The 17,634-nt window shown below is 58.0% G+C and overlaps 1 protein-coding gene across 1 annotated transcript in view; it reads left to right on the top strand.

Annotated features, from left to right (window-relative positions):
- CASTOR2 (cytosolic arginine sensor for mTORC1 subunit 2) overlaps positions 1-17,634 on the top strand; it is a 54,380-nt gene that overhangs the window by 27,298 nt on the left and 9,448 nt on the right. The window contains exons 2-6 of the mRNA XM_045786145.2: positions 7,135-7,205; positions 15,341-15,534; positions 15,941-16,073; positions 16,583-16,706; positions 17,439-17,549. Of these exons, the coding sequence (XP_045642101.1) occupies positions 7,135-7,205; positions 15,341-15,534; positions 15,941-16,073; positions 16,583-16,706; positions 17,439-17,549 (633 nt within the window). The remainder of the gene's footprint in view (positions 1-7,134; positions 7,206-15,340; positions 15,535-15,940; positions 16,074-16,582; positions 16,707-17,438; positions 17,550-17,634) is intronic.

Here is a 17,634-nt window from a genome sequence, read left to right as displayed (position 1 = left end):
CCTGCTCACTCCTTACAGTGGCACTAGGCATCCTCCCTCCCCTGTGACCTGTCCTGTCGTTGCCGGTCACTCCCCCGCCCTCCACCACTCAGCCACTCTGGCCTCTGTCTCCTGGCGTGTGGCCTTTCCTGGGACAGCGGCACACCAGCTCTTCCTCCTCCCACACGTCCCATGGGGACCTTCCCGGTACCTGCTCCATTACTCTTTTGACTGTGGCCACGTGGACCTAACCAAATTGACCATTTTCGCCGTTCCGAGGTGCACAGTTCAGTGGCATTAAGCACATTCACGTGGTCGAGCAGCTGTCCCCACCATCCCTCCCCAGAACTTTTCCATCATCTCAAACTGCAGCTCTCTATCCATTCAGTGAGTGCTGCCCATCTCCTGCTCCCCGCAGCCCCTGGCAGCCGCACCCGGCTCTGTCTAAAATCGCCGGCCCCTGTCCCACCAGCCCCTTTGCCCCTTCTCCACTTTTCTTTATTTGCTCTGCCGCGCACACCGCTGTCTGGTGCACTATTTTATTTTTTCCACCCCTCGACATAAATCCTCATTGATTCTTTGAGGTGTGTCCCCGAGCACCTGCCACAGAACTTGACCCATAAAAGCGCTTAATGACCTGTTTGTTGAATGACTGAATGATCTAGCCACTGAATTAAGCTGCTCCCTGGGTCTGGGAGCTTCCTCCTTGTGCCCTACCCACCCCCTTTTTGCCACCCCGCCTCTGTGTGTCACCCTAGAACTTGCGAGCACCACGACCCACACGGTGATTGTCCTGGCCACCTGTGACCTAAACAGATTTTTTTTCCCATCTTAACAGAAGAAGAGACCCCTTTTCGGGATTACCCTTCAAGTCGCAAGATGCGACCCAGGGCCTTTTTTCTACCTAAAACTTGAAACGGAGGGCAGCCTCCGATGCCAAAGACAGTAGAAATGAGATGTAAATAACATGAGCGACCAAGCAGAGACCCAGGAGGAAGAGAGAAAACGGCCACGGCCGGTTGAGGGAACAAAAGCCTGGCACACGCCGTCCGCCCGGCTTTCCTTTGGGGAGAAAAGCCCTGGAGCAGCGTGAGGCCAGCGCTGCTGTCTCACTGTATATCATGGAAGGCTCCTGAGCTGTCTTCTGGGGCCAGCGGGGCAGGGGCAGGTGGCGGCCAGAAGCAAGGCGGACCCCAGCCCCTCCCCCTCCTCCCTGCTGCAGGGGGAGATGTGGCCCACCCTCCCTGGCTCCAAGCCCAACGGGCTCCCCTTGGCGAGAAACATTCCTGGCTTCCCGGCTGAAATTCAGAACAGGCCCGCGGGCATTCAGAGACCCCAGTGGAACAAAAGACTGAGAACAGCGTGTTCTCAGGTCCCTGGAACATGCTGGATGCCTGTTCTCACCCCTGTGTTCAGGGCCCAATCTGGTGGGCATGAAAGCCGCGGGTCCCCGGCTGGCCGGGCTGTCATCCCAAAGCATCTGCATTTGTTCTGTGACGAGCCAGCAGGGGACCTCAGCAGGGTCTGGCTGACACGGGGCATTGTGACCCTGCAGGAAGCAGGCTCCAGTCCCAGACGGGGTCTGGCTCCCAAAGCCCGCTCCCAGCCGCCCCAGATTCAGGTCCTCGGCTCTGGGCTCTGAATACAGGCCACCTTTGCCAATCCTTGACTATGGAAGGGGGTCTTCGGGGTGTCTGGGAAACGAGGGGAAGGGAGTGGGGCACAGCCTGCCAGGACCCTCCATGGGCCAGCAGGTGAATAGAGAAGGCGAGACAGGTGCCCATTGGGGCCCCCACCTCCCTGGCTCCCGCCAGTCTGAATGTCTGCCTACCCGAAGGTCCCTGGGCCTCTGCATGGCGGGTCAGGGAGCTGGGGCGGGGTCAGGCCCAGGGCTGCAGGTCTGACTCCCGCAGAGTCACTGGGTATTTCGGGCTGAGCCTCTTCCGTTATCACCCATCATGCTGGCACCCTGCTGGGGGCTGGGCCACTGGTTAGGTGGATGGAGACTTTCCAGCCAAAGCTTGTTGCTTGGAGGGTCAAGTGTGTAAGAGCCGGCACTTCGTGGGACCTTGAGGGTGGCTCAGTCCATCCTCCCCACGGAGACCAATAGCCCACCGCCCCTCCACCCAGCCCACTGCTCTCTGTAGCCTGGCTGGCTTTAGTGCTTCTCTTTACTGGGAATATAAGCCGGCCTCCCTGGGGCCGCCCCCTCAGCTACCTCTGCCATCCAAGAATAAAGAGCCAACATGTGGTGTTGAATGCTAACTGGGTCTTCGCTCAGCGGTGTTTCTTCAACAACAACCCTGTGAAGTAGGGTTGTTATCCCCATTATATACACGAGGAGGCTGAAGCACAGAGAGGTTAAGCAACTTACCTGAGGTCACATAGCCTTAAGCAGCAGCATTGCTTCCATCCTGTGGATCACAACAGCCACGGAGACTGGACTCTTCCTCCAGGCCGAAAGGGGCACAGTCTGGACTGCCCGCAGTCCCTCTGGGCCTGCGCTGTGTTGCCCATGAGGCTGTGAACAGACACAGGCTTCCTGGTATGAGCTGCCTACATCTAGTATTCCCGTTCTGTTCAACAGAGTGCCTCGATCCATTGGCACCCCCTGGATGGGGGACTTGCATGATTCTTGGGGTGTGTCCTGATCCGCAAGCTGCTGTTCCCCAGTCTCCCACCTTCATTGCTCAGGGCTGAAGGGTTTTATGTCCTGTCTACCTGATAGCTCCGGCAGAATCTGCTGGGTGATGGTCACATACAGTTGCATGGGTTGTGCACTGCCCAACTCTACGAGCACTCCTCACAGAGACCATGAGATGAATGGGCCCTGCCCCCAGAGTTGCGATACACCACCTGCCTAGCTCTGGACAGCAGATCTGTCTTGGGTTCTGATCCGAGCTGGTTGGGATTTTGCCTGCCCTTAAAAGGTGTTTTCCACACACGCTCCGTGATTCTAGGATCATCTTTCTGTGCCTCCCTGGCCAGGCCCCTTGAGGTTGCCCTAGTGTGGAGCTGGCGGGGTTCCATGTGGCCCAAGCTGGAGCTGGATGGGAACCAGTCCACCTCGAACCTGTCCCTCACTGTACAGAGAAATGAAGCAGCCCAGGGCTCACCGCCCCCAGGTGCCAAGTTGGGACTATACGCAGGTCTTCATGCTTTCCCAGTCCGCTTTATTTTCCTTGTTGTCCCATCCCGTTCCTGAGTACCATGAGGGCATCCAGAGGGCACCCCACTCTCCTCCTCCTCGAGTTTCCTAACAACACTGAGCAGAGGCTGGCTAATTGCTGGGTTTTGGTCCTCTGTCCAGCTCCTCATAGACAACGTACAGAGAGGCCACAAACGCTTGGGGGCCCAAGCATCCGGAGTGTGGCTCTAGCCATGACTCATTAGAAGGTTGGGACTGGAGACTTTCATGTCTCCCAGAGGAGGGGTAAGTTAAGGCAGTGCCCCACGAAGGGCCAGCAGGGTTTGTCCGATCAGGTCTTCTCTGACTTAGGGGCCATAGTCCACTTTTTTGCTCATTGGACAGAGTGTTGATTCTGTTCCCAGCCTGTGTCAGGTACTAGAGAGTGTACAGACAATCCAGTCCTTGCCAATGAGAGCTTATGGTTTGCTGGGGAAAACGGGTATTATTTGTCATAGGTTGTGGAAAGCACCTAGGACCATCATGCACAGTTGCACAGTTTGTGCACTGCTCAACTGTAAGGGCACACTTCACATAAACTGTGAAATGAGTGAGTTGTGACACACCACCAGCCCAGCTGTCCACGGCGGCTTTAATGTCCTACTACAAGGCTGTAGGCTGTCAAGGGAGGACCACACCCCTATGGTGGGAGGTGAGGGAGACGGGGTGGCTGGTGCCAGTCTGAAAAGGTTTTACCCCAATGAAGATGCTTGAACTGGATCTTAGAGAATGAGCAGCAAGTCTCCAGCCAAAGAAGAGGGAAGGGAATGCTGGGCAGTGGAAAGAACATTTGTCAACTTTGGAGGCATGAGACTGGGAGGCAGGCCAAGAGTGGGGGAACGAGATGAGGTAGGAGGCCGGTACAGTCTCCAAGGCAGGAGTTCACGTGAAGGGGAGTGGTAGGCAGAGGGGAAACTTGAGAGCAACTTGGGGGGTAAGGCAGGTGGGGCTAGAGACATGCAGCCAGGGGCCTGGTCCTTCGGGCTGACTCGCCCTCCCCGGGGGCCTCCCTGCACACTAAGACCCACGTTTCAAGATGGATAGCCAACAGCAGGGCCTCGGGCACTTGACCCCGGGAGACGGGTCACATCAACAACAACATATTTATAACCCATTTACACAGAGGCTGATGCTGCCTTCTGCTGGTGTTTATGCCTTCTGGGACAATTCTTATGGTCTATTTCTGGAGCATTCCTCACAGCCCAGAGGGCACAGGGGGCAAGTGCCATCTCTGTTTGCCGTCACAGACAGCTGGGTGGCCACTCCCTGCACCCAGCGAGTACCTGTTCGTGGCAATCTGGTGATGGAGAGGAGGGGGCTTCCAGGGCTCTTTCTGAGTGCACGGGGGTCCCCAAGAAGGAGCCAGGCCAGACCGGTGATTGTCACTTCCTGAGGTTATGACAGATTGCTGTTGTCCCTGAGCAATTACAGATTTCATTTGTCCAGGCAATATTGCAAATTGGGTATGGGACGGACAGGGACAGAGATGTGATTTGAAAAGCAAAGAGCCGGAGGGAGATTGAAGAGCGTGTGCTGTTGGTTGAGCAGAATGTCAGTGGGGGAGTGTGCCACCTCGTTGACGACTCTGGCTCAAGCAATTTCTTTAAAGTCAGGTACATTGATGGGGGCGCCAGGGTGGCTCCGTCAGTTAAACGTCTGCCTTCAGCTCAGGTCATGATCCCAGGGGCCTGGGATCGAATCCCAAGTCTGGTTCCCAGCTCAGCGGGGAGCCTCCCTCTCCCTCTCTCTCTCCCTCTCTCTCTCTGTTGAATAAATAAATAAAATCTTTTAAAAAATTAATTAAAAAGATAAAGTCAAGTACATTCAGGGATAGTTTATATACAGTAAAATTCACCCCTGTTAGGGTGTAATTCTTTGAGTCTTTAAAGATTTTATTTATTTATTCGACAGAGAGAGACAGCCAGCGAGAGAGGGAACACAAGCAGGGGGAGTGGGAGAGGAAGAAGCAGGCTCCCAGCGGAGGAGCCTGATGTGGGGCTCGATCCCATAACGCGGGGATCACGCCCTGAGCCGAAGGCAGACGCTTAACCGCTATGCCACCCAGGCACCCGGAGTCTTTTTTTTTTTTAAGATTTTATTTATTTGTCCGAGAAAGAGAGCACAAGCAGGCGGAACGGCAGGCAGAGGGAGAAGCAGGCTCCCCACCGAGCAGGGAGCCCGATGCGGGGCTCGATTCCAGGACCCTGGGATCCTGACTTGAGCCGAAGGCAGATACTCAACCGACTGGGCCACCCAGGCGCCCCTACTTTGAGTTTGACAAACATATAACCACCTCCACAGCCGAGACACCAAACATTTCCATCACCCCACAAAGTTCCCCGATGCCCTTCTAAAGTCAACCCCAGCCCAACCCCTAGCAAACCACGAATCCCTTCTCTGTCCTTAAACTTGCACCTCTCCCAGAATGTCCTAGAAATGAAATCAGATAATATGTAACCTTTTGAGTCTGGCTTTAACTTCAGCAAAAACGCACTCGCGATCCATCCGCATTATTGGGCGAACCAATAATTCATTCCTTTTGATGGCTGACCAGTGTTCCGTGGGGCCGACGGGTCTCCAGGTGAAGGGGCCCACATTTGGGGTGTTCCCAGTGACGGCCATAAACATCGGCGTACAGCTTTGTGTGGTCCTCGGTGCTCTGTTCTCTCGTGATTACCCAAGAGTGGGGTCGCCAGGTCGTGTGGTCTGAATGGTTCACTCTAGAAGAATCTGCCAGCCTCCTCCAGCTGGCCGCACCATTTTGCATTCCTGTCAATTCCAGTTGCTCTCATTGCTTGCGAAAACTCTCCAGAATAAAGCGAACACAGCACCGGGGGGCTGGTGTGGCTGGGTTCTGGAGCTGCAGGGGGCTGATGGGAGATCGCCGTCCCCAAGCCTCCACCCCGCCGTCCCCTGCAACCCTGCATCCCCTTCAAGATTCTTTTCCATTTGAGTCTTTGGAGAAGTGCCATCTGGGCCCTTGCTGGGGTGACTTGTTGGGCCTTGCGCTGTTCAGGTTTCCCGTGTGGATGCGTTTTACACGCTGGGCACGGAGCCCGCTCCCGAGAGCCACAGTGACGCCGGAGAAATGACCACAGGCCGTTTCCTGCAGGCCGCTCCGCGTGCATGCCGTCTCTGCCTGCAGGTGTTCTGGGGGCCGTACTAGCTGGAGGAGGGACAGGGAGACAGGCATTGAGGGGCGGTGACCCTCCCTCCTCTGGCCCCAGAAAGCCACCGAGCCTGGCACGGTATCTGCCAGGTGCTAAGAACGGACTCGGGGACAAAATACGGAGGGACGGAGGGAGTGCCAGCTCCTGGCCTTGGGAATTCCATGCGCTCATTAGGGGCAGAAATGGCTAAGCAGTGTTACCAAAGAGGATGGGGGACAATTCAGGGATCTGTGGCCCCCCCCAAATGGCACTGATGGTCACACCCCTTTCTTGGGCAAGGATGAAAAGGACCCTACAGGCTGGGCTGTTGGTTGGGTGACTTGAATTAGATGTTAAATGACCATGGGAACTCTCAAGTTGGTGAGGAGAGGGGCTAGGACCAGAGGGTGCGGTGGGGGGGCTGGGGGCAGCCAGAGAGGCCCAGAAGTCGGAACACGGGGGGCTCCAGAAAAGACAGTTCATCTACTTGCTGCCTGCCAGAGCCGCCTTGCAGCCGCTGCTTCCCCTGGGAAAAAGTGGATTGAAGACCCTTGAGCTGTATGGGGGCCTAGAGGCTGGCTGGCTCAGGGGTCTGCAAAGATTGGGGGGTGGTGCAGAGGGGACAACTAGCCTCTCTCACTCTCTCAGACCTCCTGATTTGGAAGTGGAGGGCAGCAAAGGGGGAGATACAACTTCCTGGAGGTCACCCAGCAGCCTGACATCAGAGCTCTGGGGAAACCGAGTCATCCCCCGCTGGGTCCTGCCAGGTCTGAAGTGGAACTAACAGCGATATTCTCTGTCTGTCCATCCACTGTGCAGGTGCAAGTTCTTCAGTCTGACTGAGACGCCGGAGGATTACACCATCATTGTTGACGAGGAGGGGTTCTTAGGTAAGTGCGTCCGTCACCCGGGCGTGGCTGGACTGTGGCCTGTGGTCAGTGTTGGCTGCCCGCCGCCTTATTTCTGTCCCCACCCACTGCCTTATTTCGGCCCCTACCTACCACCTTATTTCTGCCCCCTTCCCACCGCCTTGTTTCTGTTCCCTACTCACCGCCTTATTTCTACCCCCCCGCCCGCTGCCTTATTTCTGCCCCCTTCCCACTACCTTATTTCTGCTCCCGACTCGCCGCCTTATTTCTGCCCCCCCGCCCGCTGCCTTATTTCTGCCCCCTGCCCACCACCTTATTTCTGCCCCCAACTAATCCCCTTATTTCTGCCCCCCCGCCGCCTTATTTCTGCCCCCTGCCCACCACCTTATTTCTGCCCCCAACTAATCCCCTTATTTCTGCCCCCCCCGCCGCCTTATTTCTGCCCCCTGCCCACCACCTTATTTCTGCCCCCAACTAATCCCCTTATTTCTGCCCCCCCCGCCGCCTTATTTCTGCCCCCCTCTCTTCCCCGCGAGTGGGTTAGAAAGTCAGCAGAGAGTGTTCTCTTCTCTCCCTGTGCCCTGGCTGCTCCCTTCCCTTTCTGCTCATGAGACTCCCCTGGGAAAGGCCCCGAAGCGAAAAGGGTCAGTAAGACAGAGTGCTTACCCAGCTGGGACTACAAGCTACCGAGAAAGTAGCTACACCCCGGGGCTGGTTTTATTGAGAACTACTGCTGAGTGAGAGGGCTTTTTAAAATGCGCTCAGTCCACTGTCCCCAATCAGGGGTCCCATAAGCCCTGAGGATCTTCCTTTTACGATTTTCCTTCGCATGTTTCCACTTCTAAGGTTGAAGTTTGATTCACGTGGCATAAAATGCATCCTTTTCAAGTGTCCGGCTCACTGGGTTTTGATGTGCACAGGGTTGTGGAGCCGTGCCCACCAACATTTGCACCCCCCAGAAAGAAACCCCATCCCTGTTAGCATCACTTCCCCACTCCTCCCCCCACGTCCTCTCAGTCTTGTTTATTAGGAAGGTTTACTGTGTTGGTCCTGGTGACCGCTACACGCTAATTTATGGGGAGGTGGTGTTATTTGCACCACACCAACGAGGAGCTGCGAGCAGAGGGGAAGTCACACGCCCAGGCTCACCAGCCCCGGAGCGGGGCACCCCCCGGAGCTGGCATTCCCTCCGAGCCCCTCAGTTGCTCTCTTGAAAGCCTACAGTACAACCGATGCAACATTTGTGATAGAAACCCTGTTCCGCCCCAGAGACAACCCCTGGTCCCTTTTTTGTGTTTCTCTTTCCAACTTTTACTGGGTACGGGTTGTGTCTTTTTAATTTAAGGGCGATCGTATTCTAGAGAGAAATGTGTTCACCTGACGTCGTGACATGACGTGTCCTGTGATGTCGCGGGGCACGCCGTGGTGGATGTGGCCTGCCTCCTTGCCCGGTCCCCTAGGCTTAGAATCCAGGTGGGCTTTCATGGTTCTCCAGTGATGAATTTATGACCTCCGGAAATGTGTAACCTTAGTTCTTACTCATGCTGGTTCCTAAAATGGGGTCTCAGACCTGGCGTTGTGGGGTCAGAAGCTGACTGTGTGGTTCTCGGGGCAAGTTGAGGGCGGCCGCTGTATTGGACCACCCTTGCTGCTGAGCGAGGGGAGCCCTGGAGGAATTGACGTCCCCCCTACGCTCTGTCACCCTTACACTCCCCTGCCCCGTCATCGAAGGCGTCTCTCTTGTCATTCATTCATTCATTCATTCATTCATTCATTCATTCATTCATTCATTCATCCAGCAGACCCTTTCTGAGCCTAGGAGCCAAAAACAGGGGCTTTTGCCTTAACCACAAGGCATGGCCCCGTGAAGAATGTATGCTTGGGCAACCCAAACCCATCTCCATTTTTGGGTGGGCCCTGCTGAGAAGCATGGCACCTCAGACGCAGGAGGAATGCCCCAGAGTGTCTCTGCTCTTGGAGCAGATACCCTGGCAGCTCCGTCTCCCCAGATGAGACAAGCTCTCTCCTCTGGAGGCAGCAAGTGAGCAAATGCCATGAGCAGGGAGAGAGGGAGGCTGGGGCCGCAGGACCCGGGGAGCCGGTTTTGCAGGCCCGGGAAGCCCACGTTTGTAGGAATCGTCACTCCCCTGAGAGGGGTCCGGCAGGTGAATGGCTGCCTGTCCCGAGCCGGCCCCCGGGGGTTGCAGGAGGCAGCATCTGACCCCATGAGCCTCAGGATCTGCCGGCTACTGACACTGTTATCCGTGGAGTTGTGATTGTGGTGGGTGCTGCGCAGGAGACCCCATAAGAGGGGAACTGGAAGGAAACAAGACAGCAGAGAGCGGATAGGTGAGCCCGGAATTGTCGTATCCTGACTTCTCTCCCTGCCCCGAGGGGACTTCTGTCTGCAGACACTATGCCAATAAGCCCTGGGAAAGACTCCTCCTAACTTCGTTTCATAGATAAGGAAACTGAAGTGCAGAAATGGCTATCACCTGCCCGAGGCCTCACGGTTGGTGTCCTCTCTGGATGCTTCTATGGCCCGGCCCTAGGCGGGGGAAGGCAGAAGTGCAGGAATCCAGCCTTTGCCCCTTAGGGGCTGACGGCTCTGGGAGGACAGAAACACGGGAACCAGAATTATGGTATCAATAGAGAGTGGCGCCCAGCCTGGCTGGCAGAAGTGCAGTCTGAGAGGACTTCCCGGAGGAGGCAGTCCTCTTTGCCTTGAGGCAAACCCAACTAAATGAGTAAAGAGCTCACCCAGTGGAACCCGTGAAGTTGGGAGTGGGGAGGCTTCCAGAATGGAGGGTCGCTTGGCACTCCCAGGGAACTGAAGGTGAGAAGGCAGAGCAGGAGGAGATGGGACGAGGGAGGCCAGGAGACAGAGGCAAAGGGGAGTCAGTGAAGGGTCTTATCTGATCTTGAAGGGCTTCCCTGGAGGAGAGGGCCAAGTGAGGAGGCTGGCACAGCGAGGATAGAGCAGGAATCAAGAAAGATTCCAGATAGGAATTTACCTAGGACTTTTTCCTGAGCTCCACTGCTGACCAGCAGGGAGCCTCACACTGTATTTGGGTGTCTGGAAGAATGGGTGAGCCTTCAGCATGTCCCTTTTTGGGGAGCTCAGAAGAGGATGCTTTGGGGTAATTTATGTAGTCAGGGAAGGCTTCCTGGAGGAGGCGATGTTTGCTGCCCTTGAAAGGCTGAGGAGGGAGACAGCATGTCAGGTGGGGGTGTGTGAGTAAGTACAGAAGCAGAGACCAGATCCAAAAAGCAGATGGAAAGATAGATGCAAACAAAAAGGAGTTGAGCAGAGTCCGTTTGGACCTCAGTCTGCAGGCAGTAGGGAGCCATTGAAGGTTGTTGATCAGGAAGAGAGTTGTCACTGGGGCTGGACTCAGGAAGAGGCACCCGGGGTGAGTGTGTAGGAGAGGAGAGAGCGTGAGATGGGGGCCTCCCTAGAGGGTGACAGGCTTTGTCCAAAGTGAGGTCTTTAGGCCCAGGCTGAGACCCTGACTGACCCAGGGAGGGAAGTACCCACAATCCTGAAACCCCGACATTCCCTGGAGCTATTAATAATCGCCTGGCCTCTCCCCAAACCTTGTCTGGTGACAGGAGCAGTAATAGTGTCTTCAGTCTGGGGAAAGGGGCTCCGGGAAAACAGGTGCAAATTATTCACCCAGCAGGGGCTGAGAAGCAGGGTCCTTAACTTCTGGGTAGGGGTCTCGCTTCCAGGCCGCGATTCCTGGTCAGCACACTGGGCTGCTTGGATATCTGCTATTGCCCAAGAAAAATCGCGTACATTTGTGGGAGTGTAGCGTCTCTTGCACGCGTGCTGGTCAAAAGATGGGGGGAGGATGTCGTGGAGAAGCGACTCCTGGCCCCACCCTGGGCTAGGATGGGAAGACCCAGGTTCTGATCGAGCTCTGCCACCTTCATGGCTTGTGATCCCGGGCAAGCTGCTTAGCTCCCTGGGGCCTGCTCCCAAACACGGGATCACCTGTCCCTTCTGCAAGGCACCCACGTGGCCATACAACACGCATGCGCTCGATCGGCGTCATTCTGTCCTAGGTGACCTGCGGTTCCCGCTGTTGGATTTTAGGGAGCACCCAGGTGTTCGTTGGAAATGCCTCTGGGTTGCCCACTTGGCCGCGAGTCTGTCTTTGCCCCACGTGTTAACTACTCCTTCGCAGTGAAATTGCGCATTTGTACAGCTCCTGATGTGTGTTGCCCAACTGCCATCGAGAAACCAGCAGAACTCCACTAGCAGTGTGCTAACAGAAGAGGCACTGGCATTTGGCGAGCACTTGGACGCCAGGCGCTCAGCTCCGCGCTCGATGGGGATTATCTCATTTAATCCTCGAAGTATCTTCTGGAGCTGAGCCTGATTTCATCGTTCTGCGCTTGCAACCGAGAAACTGAGGGGCGTCGACTTTGCCCAGAGTCATCGAGGCAAGATTAGACCCACCCACCTGACCCCAGGACTCTTGACCCTGCTGCGGGCAGGGCAGGAGAAGCCTGAGGGACACCGGCTGGGTGGGGAGCCTGCAGCCGTGCAGCGCATGGACCCGCGGGTCCTGCAGCCGGATCGGGGGAGGCCCAGAGAGGGGGGTTGGATACGGTGAGGAAGGCAGCATGGGGTGGGGCTCCAGCCAGCCACAGAGCTGCCCAAGTCTGTGGCTGGGGGTGACAAGACACCATGAACCTCCACTGCCACAGTGTGTATGCAGCTCCGAGAGGCTATTTTTAGGGGCTTGTACTATGTGCAGTGACAGAAGTAATCCATTTTCGTCTTGGAATGGGTCCACTTTTCCTCTAGGGAAGGGCAGGCTCGCTGCCTCCTGGTCAGTCTCCTGACAGCTCATCCCCACGGCCCCAAAATGGCACCTCAGGCACCCCGAGGCTTGGCCTGGGGCAAGCATGGGCCACAGACAGGCCTTCCCTCCCCGCCCCCCCACCCCGGTATTTGAGGTCCCAGGGGTCAGAAGCAGCAAACGCTGTGGTTTCTAGCAGCTTTTGCTCCTCCGACAAAGCTCACACTTCTGGAAGTCTCGGAGGGGTGACCGCTGGTCTAAGCTCACCACTGTCAGTGGGTTCTATCTGGGAACGAGAGCCAGGAGCGGCAGGCCTTGAGGCCTGGAGCTGGGCAGGCAGACCCATCCCGGCCGACCGCTGCCCAGACTGGCCAACGGTTGGACCAACCTGAAATCCTGTGTCGTTCCCCCCCCCCAGCCCCCCACCATCCCATGTCCCCATTTTCAGCTGGCTTCAGGTCTCGGCTTCTTCCTGGGACTCATCCAAACCCACCGAGAGTCTCCCCAGAGCAGAGCCTTGGCTACACGAGCACCCCTTAAAAAGGCACACACCCCAGTGCTTCACTGCCTCGGAGGGAACGTGCCTCCCCACTGTTTCTGCCACAGCTCCCAGCCGCCTCTGCCGGGGAGGACGGAGACACGATTGGGGTTTGTCACCGTCCCAGCCCGATGCCTGTGTTCTTTGCCCTCCGCCTACCTGCGCTCTCAAGACCCCCACTGCCTACTCCGTCCCACGGGAGAGGGGCCAACTTCTCAGAGCCCGTTGTGCGCCCATATGCAGATGGACGGCCAACTGCTCCATCCCCACTGGTGGCCGGGGCTGGGAATGGCACTCGCTCCACCAGGGGCCCCTTGGCCCGATCCTGGGAAGCTGGGTATGGGAGCAAGGGACGATGGTGAAGGCCACCCCCCACCTTGGGTCTGGCAGGGTGACCGAGCCCTGACCGAGCTGGGCAGAAGGCAGGAGCGGGGAAGGCAGATGGGTGGGAACGTGGGGCCTGGACAGAGCAGAGAGGCAGGGACAGCCGCCCCGTCCCTCATCCTTGTCTCTACCCCTGTGCACCAGTGGCCAAGAGCAAAGCAGACGAGGCCACCGCCCCACACGGTGACCGCTCACCACGTGCAGCCCTCAGAAGTGAAATGAATCAAAATGAAATAAAACGTTCCATCTTTTTTCTTCCATCACATCAGCCGCCTTTCTTCTGTCTCTCCGAGGCCATGCGCGAGCGGCCACCGTTCTGGGCAGTGCAGGTGTAGACCGTCTCCATCCCCGCACAAAGCTCTCTCGGGGGGAGGACTTTGACTTTTATCTGAAGGATGCGAGAAGCCGCTGGGTGGTGTGGGGTCGTGAGGAACCTGGCAGGGGCAGGCAGAGGGCTGGTTCGCAAATGCTGACGTGGTCTCGTGTTAGCAGGCGATGACTTAAGACCCATAAAGAACCCTTCCAGAATTTTCCCAAGAAGGCTGAAGGGATTCTGCCCATTTCATTAAACTTTCATCATTAAATATGGTAAAATGATGGCTGGCCGCTGTCGGGGCCGCAGGGCTCACACCCAGCACACCAGAGGAAGCATTGGGCTGACCTTCTAACAGGGCTGGACCATCAGGATACCCCAGCCCTCGGTGGCTCCTGGGGCTGTCTCTGCAGAAAATGCCAGGATTGAGGGGCTCCCAATGCTGCCCCCGGGTCCAGGACCCTTGGAATTTCAGAATTGAGCTCCTGGTTCTGGGGGGAGGTTTCCTCTGGCGGTCAGACTCCTTCTCTTCCGATACCCAGGTAACAGGCTAGAGGCAGAAGCCTGCAGCTCAGGTCCCCTTAAATGCCTTTCCTCCGTCTCGTCTTCCCAAACCTTTCCCCTTTTCTGGGAAGCCACCTGCCTCTCCAGCCAGCCTGGCCGCAACAGTCCCTTCTCGGCCAGCAGGACCAGTGGGCACACCAGGCTGTGGTTACCATGGCGACTGGAGCCAGGCAGGTGGGAGCCCAGGTGGGGCCTCCCTCAGTTTCCCCTCCTCGGCAGCCATGTTGCCTGAGGCCAGCACAGCCTTCCCCAGGGTGGCACTACCATCATCCCAGCCTCCCTGATTCGCCAGTGTCTGGGCCCCTCTTCCTAGCCCCCACCCGTACTGGGAACCTGGCCGTTCCTCCTGGTCAGGCCTGGGTTTGGGTCCCGGCTCGTTTCCCTAAGGGATCTTGGGCAGATCCCCGGCCCCCGGTGCTCTGGTGTGTCCTGCATACGGTGGGAAGGACAGTCCTGGCACGGGGTGTGTGTGAGCAGACGCCTGGGGTGCATGGAGAGTCCCGCGGGCACGTGCGTGCACCCGTGTCCCGTGGGCAGGCTCCCCCTGGTGCTCGCTCTGCAGGACCAGGCAGATTCCGGGTGTTTGTGAGCTAGTCAAGGAGACTTGGTGCTTGCTGCCACTGTGACCCTCCTCCATCCTGCCCCTCCCAGCGCCAACCCCCAGGATCCCTGGGCTCTCTGGAGGGGGGGCTTGGGTGGTAGTCCCTGCTGCCAAAAGCTGGCATTCTTCGGGGTGCCTCCTGGAGCCGTGTGTTCTTCCAAAATGCAGGTTGGACAGAAGCAGGGAGAGAAATCCCGGGGGCCCGCCACCCTGTCTTCTGGCTTCCCCTCCACCCCCATCCCCCTGGGAGGTTCCAGGAACCAGTATAAAAACCAGGGGGGAGGAGGGGGCGCCTGGGGGGCTCAGTGAGTTAGGCGTCCCACTCTCGGTTTCGGCTCAGGTCATGATCTCAGGGTCGTGAGATCGAGCCCCACGTCGGGCTCTGCACTCAGTAGGGCGTCTGCTTGAGATTCTCTGTCCCTCTGCCCCCTACACCCGCCGGGCACAATCTCGTTTGCGCTCTCAAAGAAGAAGAAGAAGAAATAGTACATCTTAAAAAAAAAAACAAAAAAAAAAACAAAAACCAGAAAAACAGCAGGGGACCTGCTGCACTCATTTGAGGGCAGCCCCTGACAGCCAGAAGCGTAGTGGGACCTGGAGAAAAAATCATTACTCGCGGCCCAAGACCCGTCATTCCATGGTTGAGGCAGTAGAAGCCCCACACAGAGAAGCCACTTGTCGCCCAGGTCCCTGCCCTGCCAAGCAGTCGGGCACGCCTGAGGTCCTCTGAGGCCTTCCCTGCTCGGCCCTCCCGGGATGGGACCTCCGATCCCATCCTCCTCTGACGGAGGAGGGCACCGAGGCCCGAGGGCGGGGGCTGGCTGGAGTCCCACAGCTGGCCCGCATCTCTGTCCCCATCCCTGTCCCCTGCCCTGTCCCCTCCCTGGAGTTCCCATCCGTCACAGGCCTGCCTTCCATGTATCGTCCCTCTCCCTCCCCGCACAGAGCTGCCCTCCTCGGAGCACCTGAGCGTGGCGGACGCCACCTGGCTGGCCTTGAACGTGGTGTCGGGCGGGGGCAGCTTCTCCAGCTCACAGCCCATCGGCGTGACCAAGATCGCCAAGTCAGTCATCGCCCCGCTGGCCGACCAGAACATCTCCGTGTTCATGCTGTCCACCTACCAGACGGACTTCATCCTGGTGAGCCAGGGCCCCGCACCCTGGGGTCTCGGGTGGCATATGTCCGCAGTGTTCTGAGGCCCCTATTGCGTGATCAGCTCAGAGAGAGGCCAAGGGTCATGGGTCAAGTGTAAGCATGGCCCCAGGCGGGACTGTGGGGCTCCGCCCAGCCCCACGCACCACGTGTCTTTTGCAGGCCATGCTGGGTTCCACCCGGAGGCCAGGATGTGACGGCTGGGAGCACGTGCGGGCAGCGGTGGCCAGGGTGTCTGGTCACAGGGCCCCCAGCTGTTCCAGGCTCCCGTCCCCCACCAGCATGGCGGGAGGGACAGGGGAAGCTGGTTCTGGGAGCGGAATCTCAGAGTGAAGGGGGTCGGCGCCCCCCAGGGACCACCGGACTCTCACATCCTTGACTCCCCGTCCCCAGGTGCGCGAACGGGACCTGCCCTTTGTCACTCACACCTTGTCATCAGAGTTCACCATCCTGCGGGTCGTCAATGGCGAGACGGTAGCAGCCGAGAATCTCGGCATCACCAATGGCTTCGTGAAGCCCAAGATGGGTGAGTCGAGGGGGCTCTGTGCAGGGGAGACCTCAAGAAGTCGCCAGGGCCTACCCCAGAGCAGCCCCATTCTCAGAGCATTCATTAAGCACCAGGCATAATAGTGTAATGATCTTGGTCAGACCCTGCTCTCAAGGTCTAGCAAGGACAGGGGACATGGACACAGCTGGTGATGGCCAAAGGCCACTCCTCACCCACCCAGGGTATCAGGATGAGCCTCCCAGAGGCAGCGACTCTCGAACTGAAGCTTGGAGCCCAAGTAGGAGCTCAGCCAGGTGGTAAAGGTTGGGAAGGGCATTCATTCCAGGCAGACAGCAAGGCATGTGCAAAGGCCCGGGGGTCTGGAAGTGAGCCTGGAGAATCAGGAGAGCTGTGGGTGGTTTGGGGGGCTGCAGAAGGCACAGGGGCCAGGTCCCCCAGAGCAGCTGCCAGCCCTTGTCCCAGGCCCTCCTCCTGCCCCACGCCGCTCCTCCTCCCGGCCTCAGTGCCCACTGTCTTTGCTCTCACAGTCCAGAGGCCTGTCATCCACCCTCTGTCCAGCCCAAGCAACAGGTTCTGTGTCACCAGCCTGGACCCTGACACGCTGCCTGCGGTCGCCACACTTCTCATGGACGTCATGTTCTACTCCAACGGGTACGGCCCCCTCGGACATGAAAGGCTGCAGAGTGGGCCAGGGGGACATGACTCTGCCTGGGAGCCCCCGTCTAAGTGGGGAGACAGCGAGCTGCCACCTGCCCTGGAAGCTAGTCTGGGGCTGGGGGCGTGGATCGTGGCTCTACCCTGAAGCCACGCTCTGAGAAGGGAGACAGCCTTCCTTGGGAACCCCAAAACTTGGTGAAGCCCCAGGGCCACATGTCCATGGAATCGACACGCCACTCCCTGTCCCCTGAGCTCCAAGGGCAAGCCCGGTCAGTGAGGGAGCCAGGAGCTCACGGGTTTTCATTCAGCAGGCAGTAAATAGGCTTTGCAGTTTTCCTCAGAGCGGATTTTAGTGGGGTGGGACGATGGGCCAGGGAGCTGGCAGTGACCACAGACTGTGCCCTGAATTGTGGGTCAGCGCAGGCATAGAGAAACCCTGCCCAGGAAGGGGTAGGGGTGGTCTGCACCAAGGGCTGGCTGCGTCTCTCGCTCCTTGAAGGGTGGTGCTCACCTCCGTGAATGCCGTGGACTCATCCGCCTCTCGGACGGGGAGACCGAGGCGGGGGGGGGAGGGGCGGAGGTTCAGGGTCACCCAGCAGGGAAGCATCAGGGCCAGGACTTGGTCCTGGCTTTCCCAGGCCGGTGGGGAGGCGGGCAGGCCGGGTGGGGGTCTGGGTGCGGCAGGGGTCCATTGCACCCCTCACCACCCCATCCCCTGGCCCCCAGAGTGAAGGACCCCATGGCTGCCGGGGAGGACTGTGGCCACATCCGCTTCTTCTCCTTCTCCCTCATTGAGGGCTATATCTCCCTGGTAATGGACGTGCAGACCCAGCAGAGGTGAGTGGCCCATCTTCCAGATGACAGGTGGCTCAGCGAGGTGAAGGCCCAGGGCCGTGGCGGTGTTGTTGGTCCCTAAGCTCCC

This window comes from Ursus americanus, chromosome 2 (genome assembly GCF_024610735.1).
Source record: "Ursus americanus isolate L20-20 chromosome 2, mUrsAme1.1.p, whole genome shotgun sequence".
NCBI lineage: Eukaryota > Metazoa > Chordata > Mammalia > Carnivora > Ursidae > Ursus > Ursus americanus.
The sequence above is the reverse complement of the archived record's forward strand: the minus strand, read 5'-3'. Positions and strand labels throughout refer to the sequence as shown.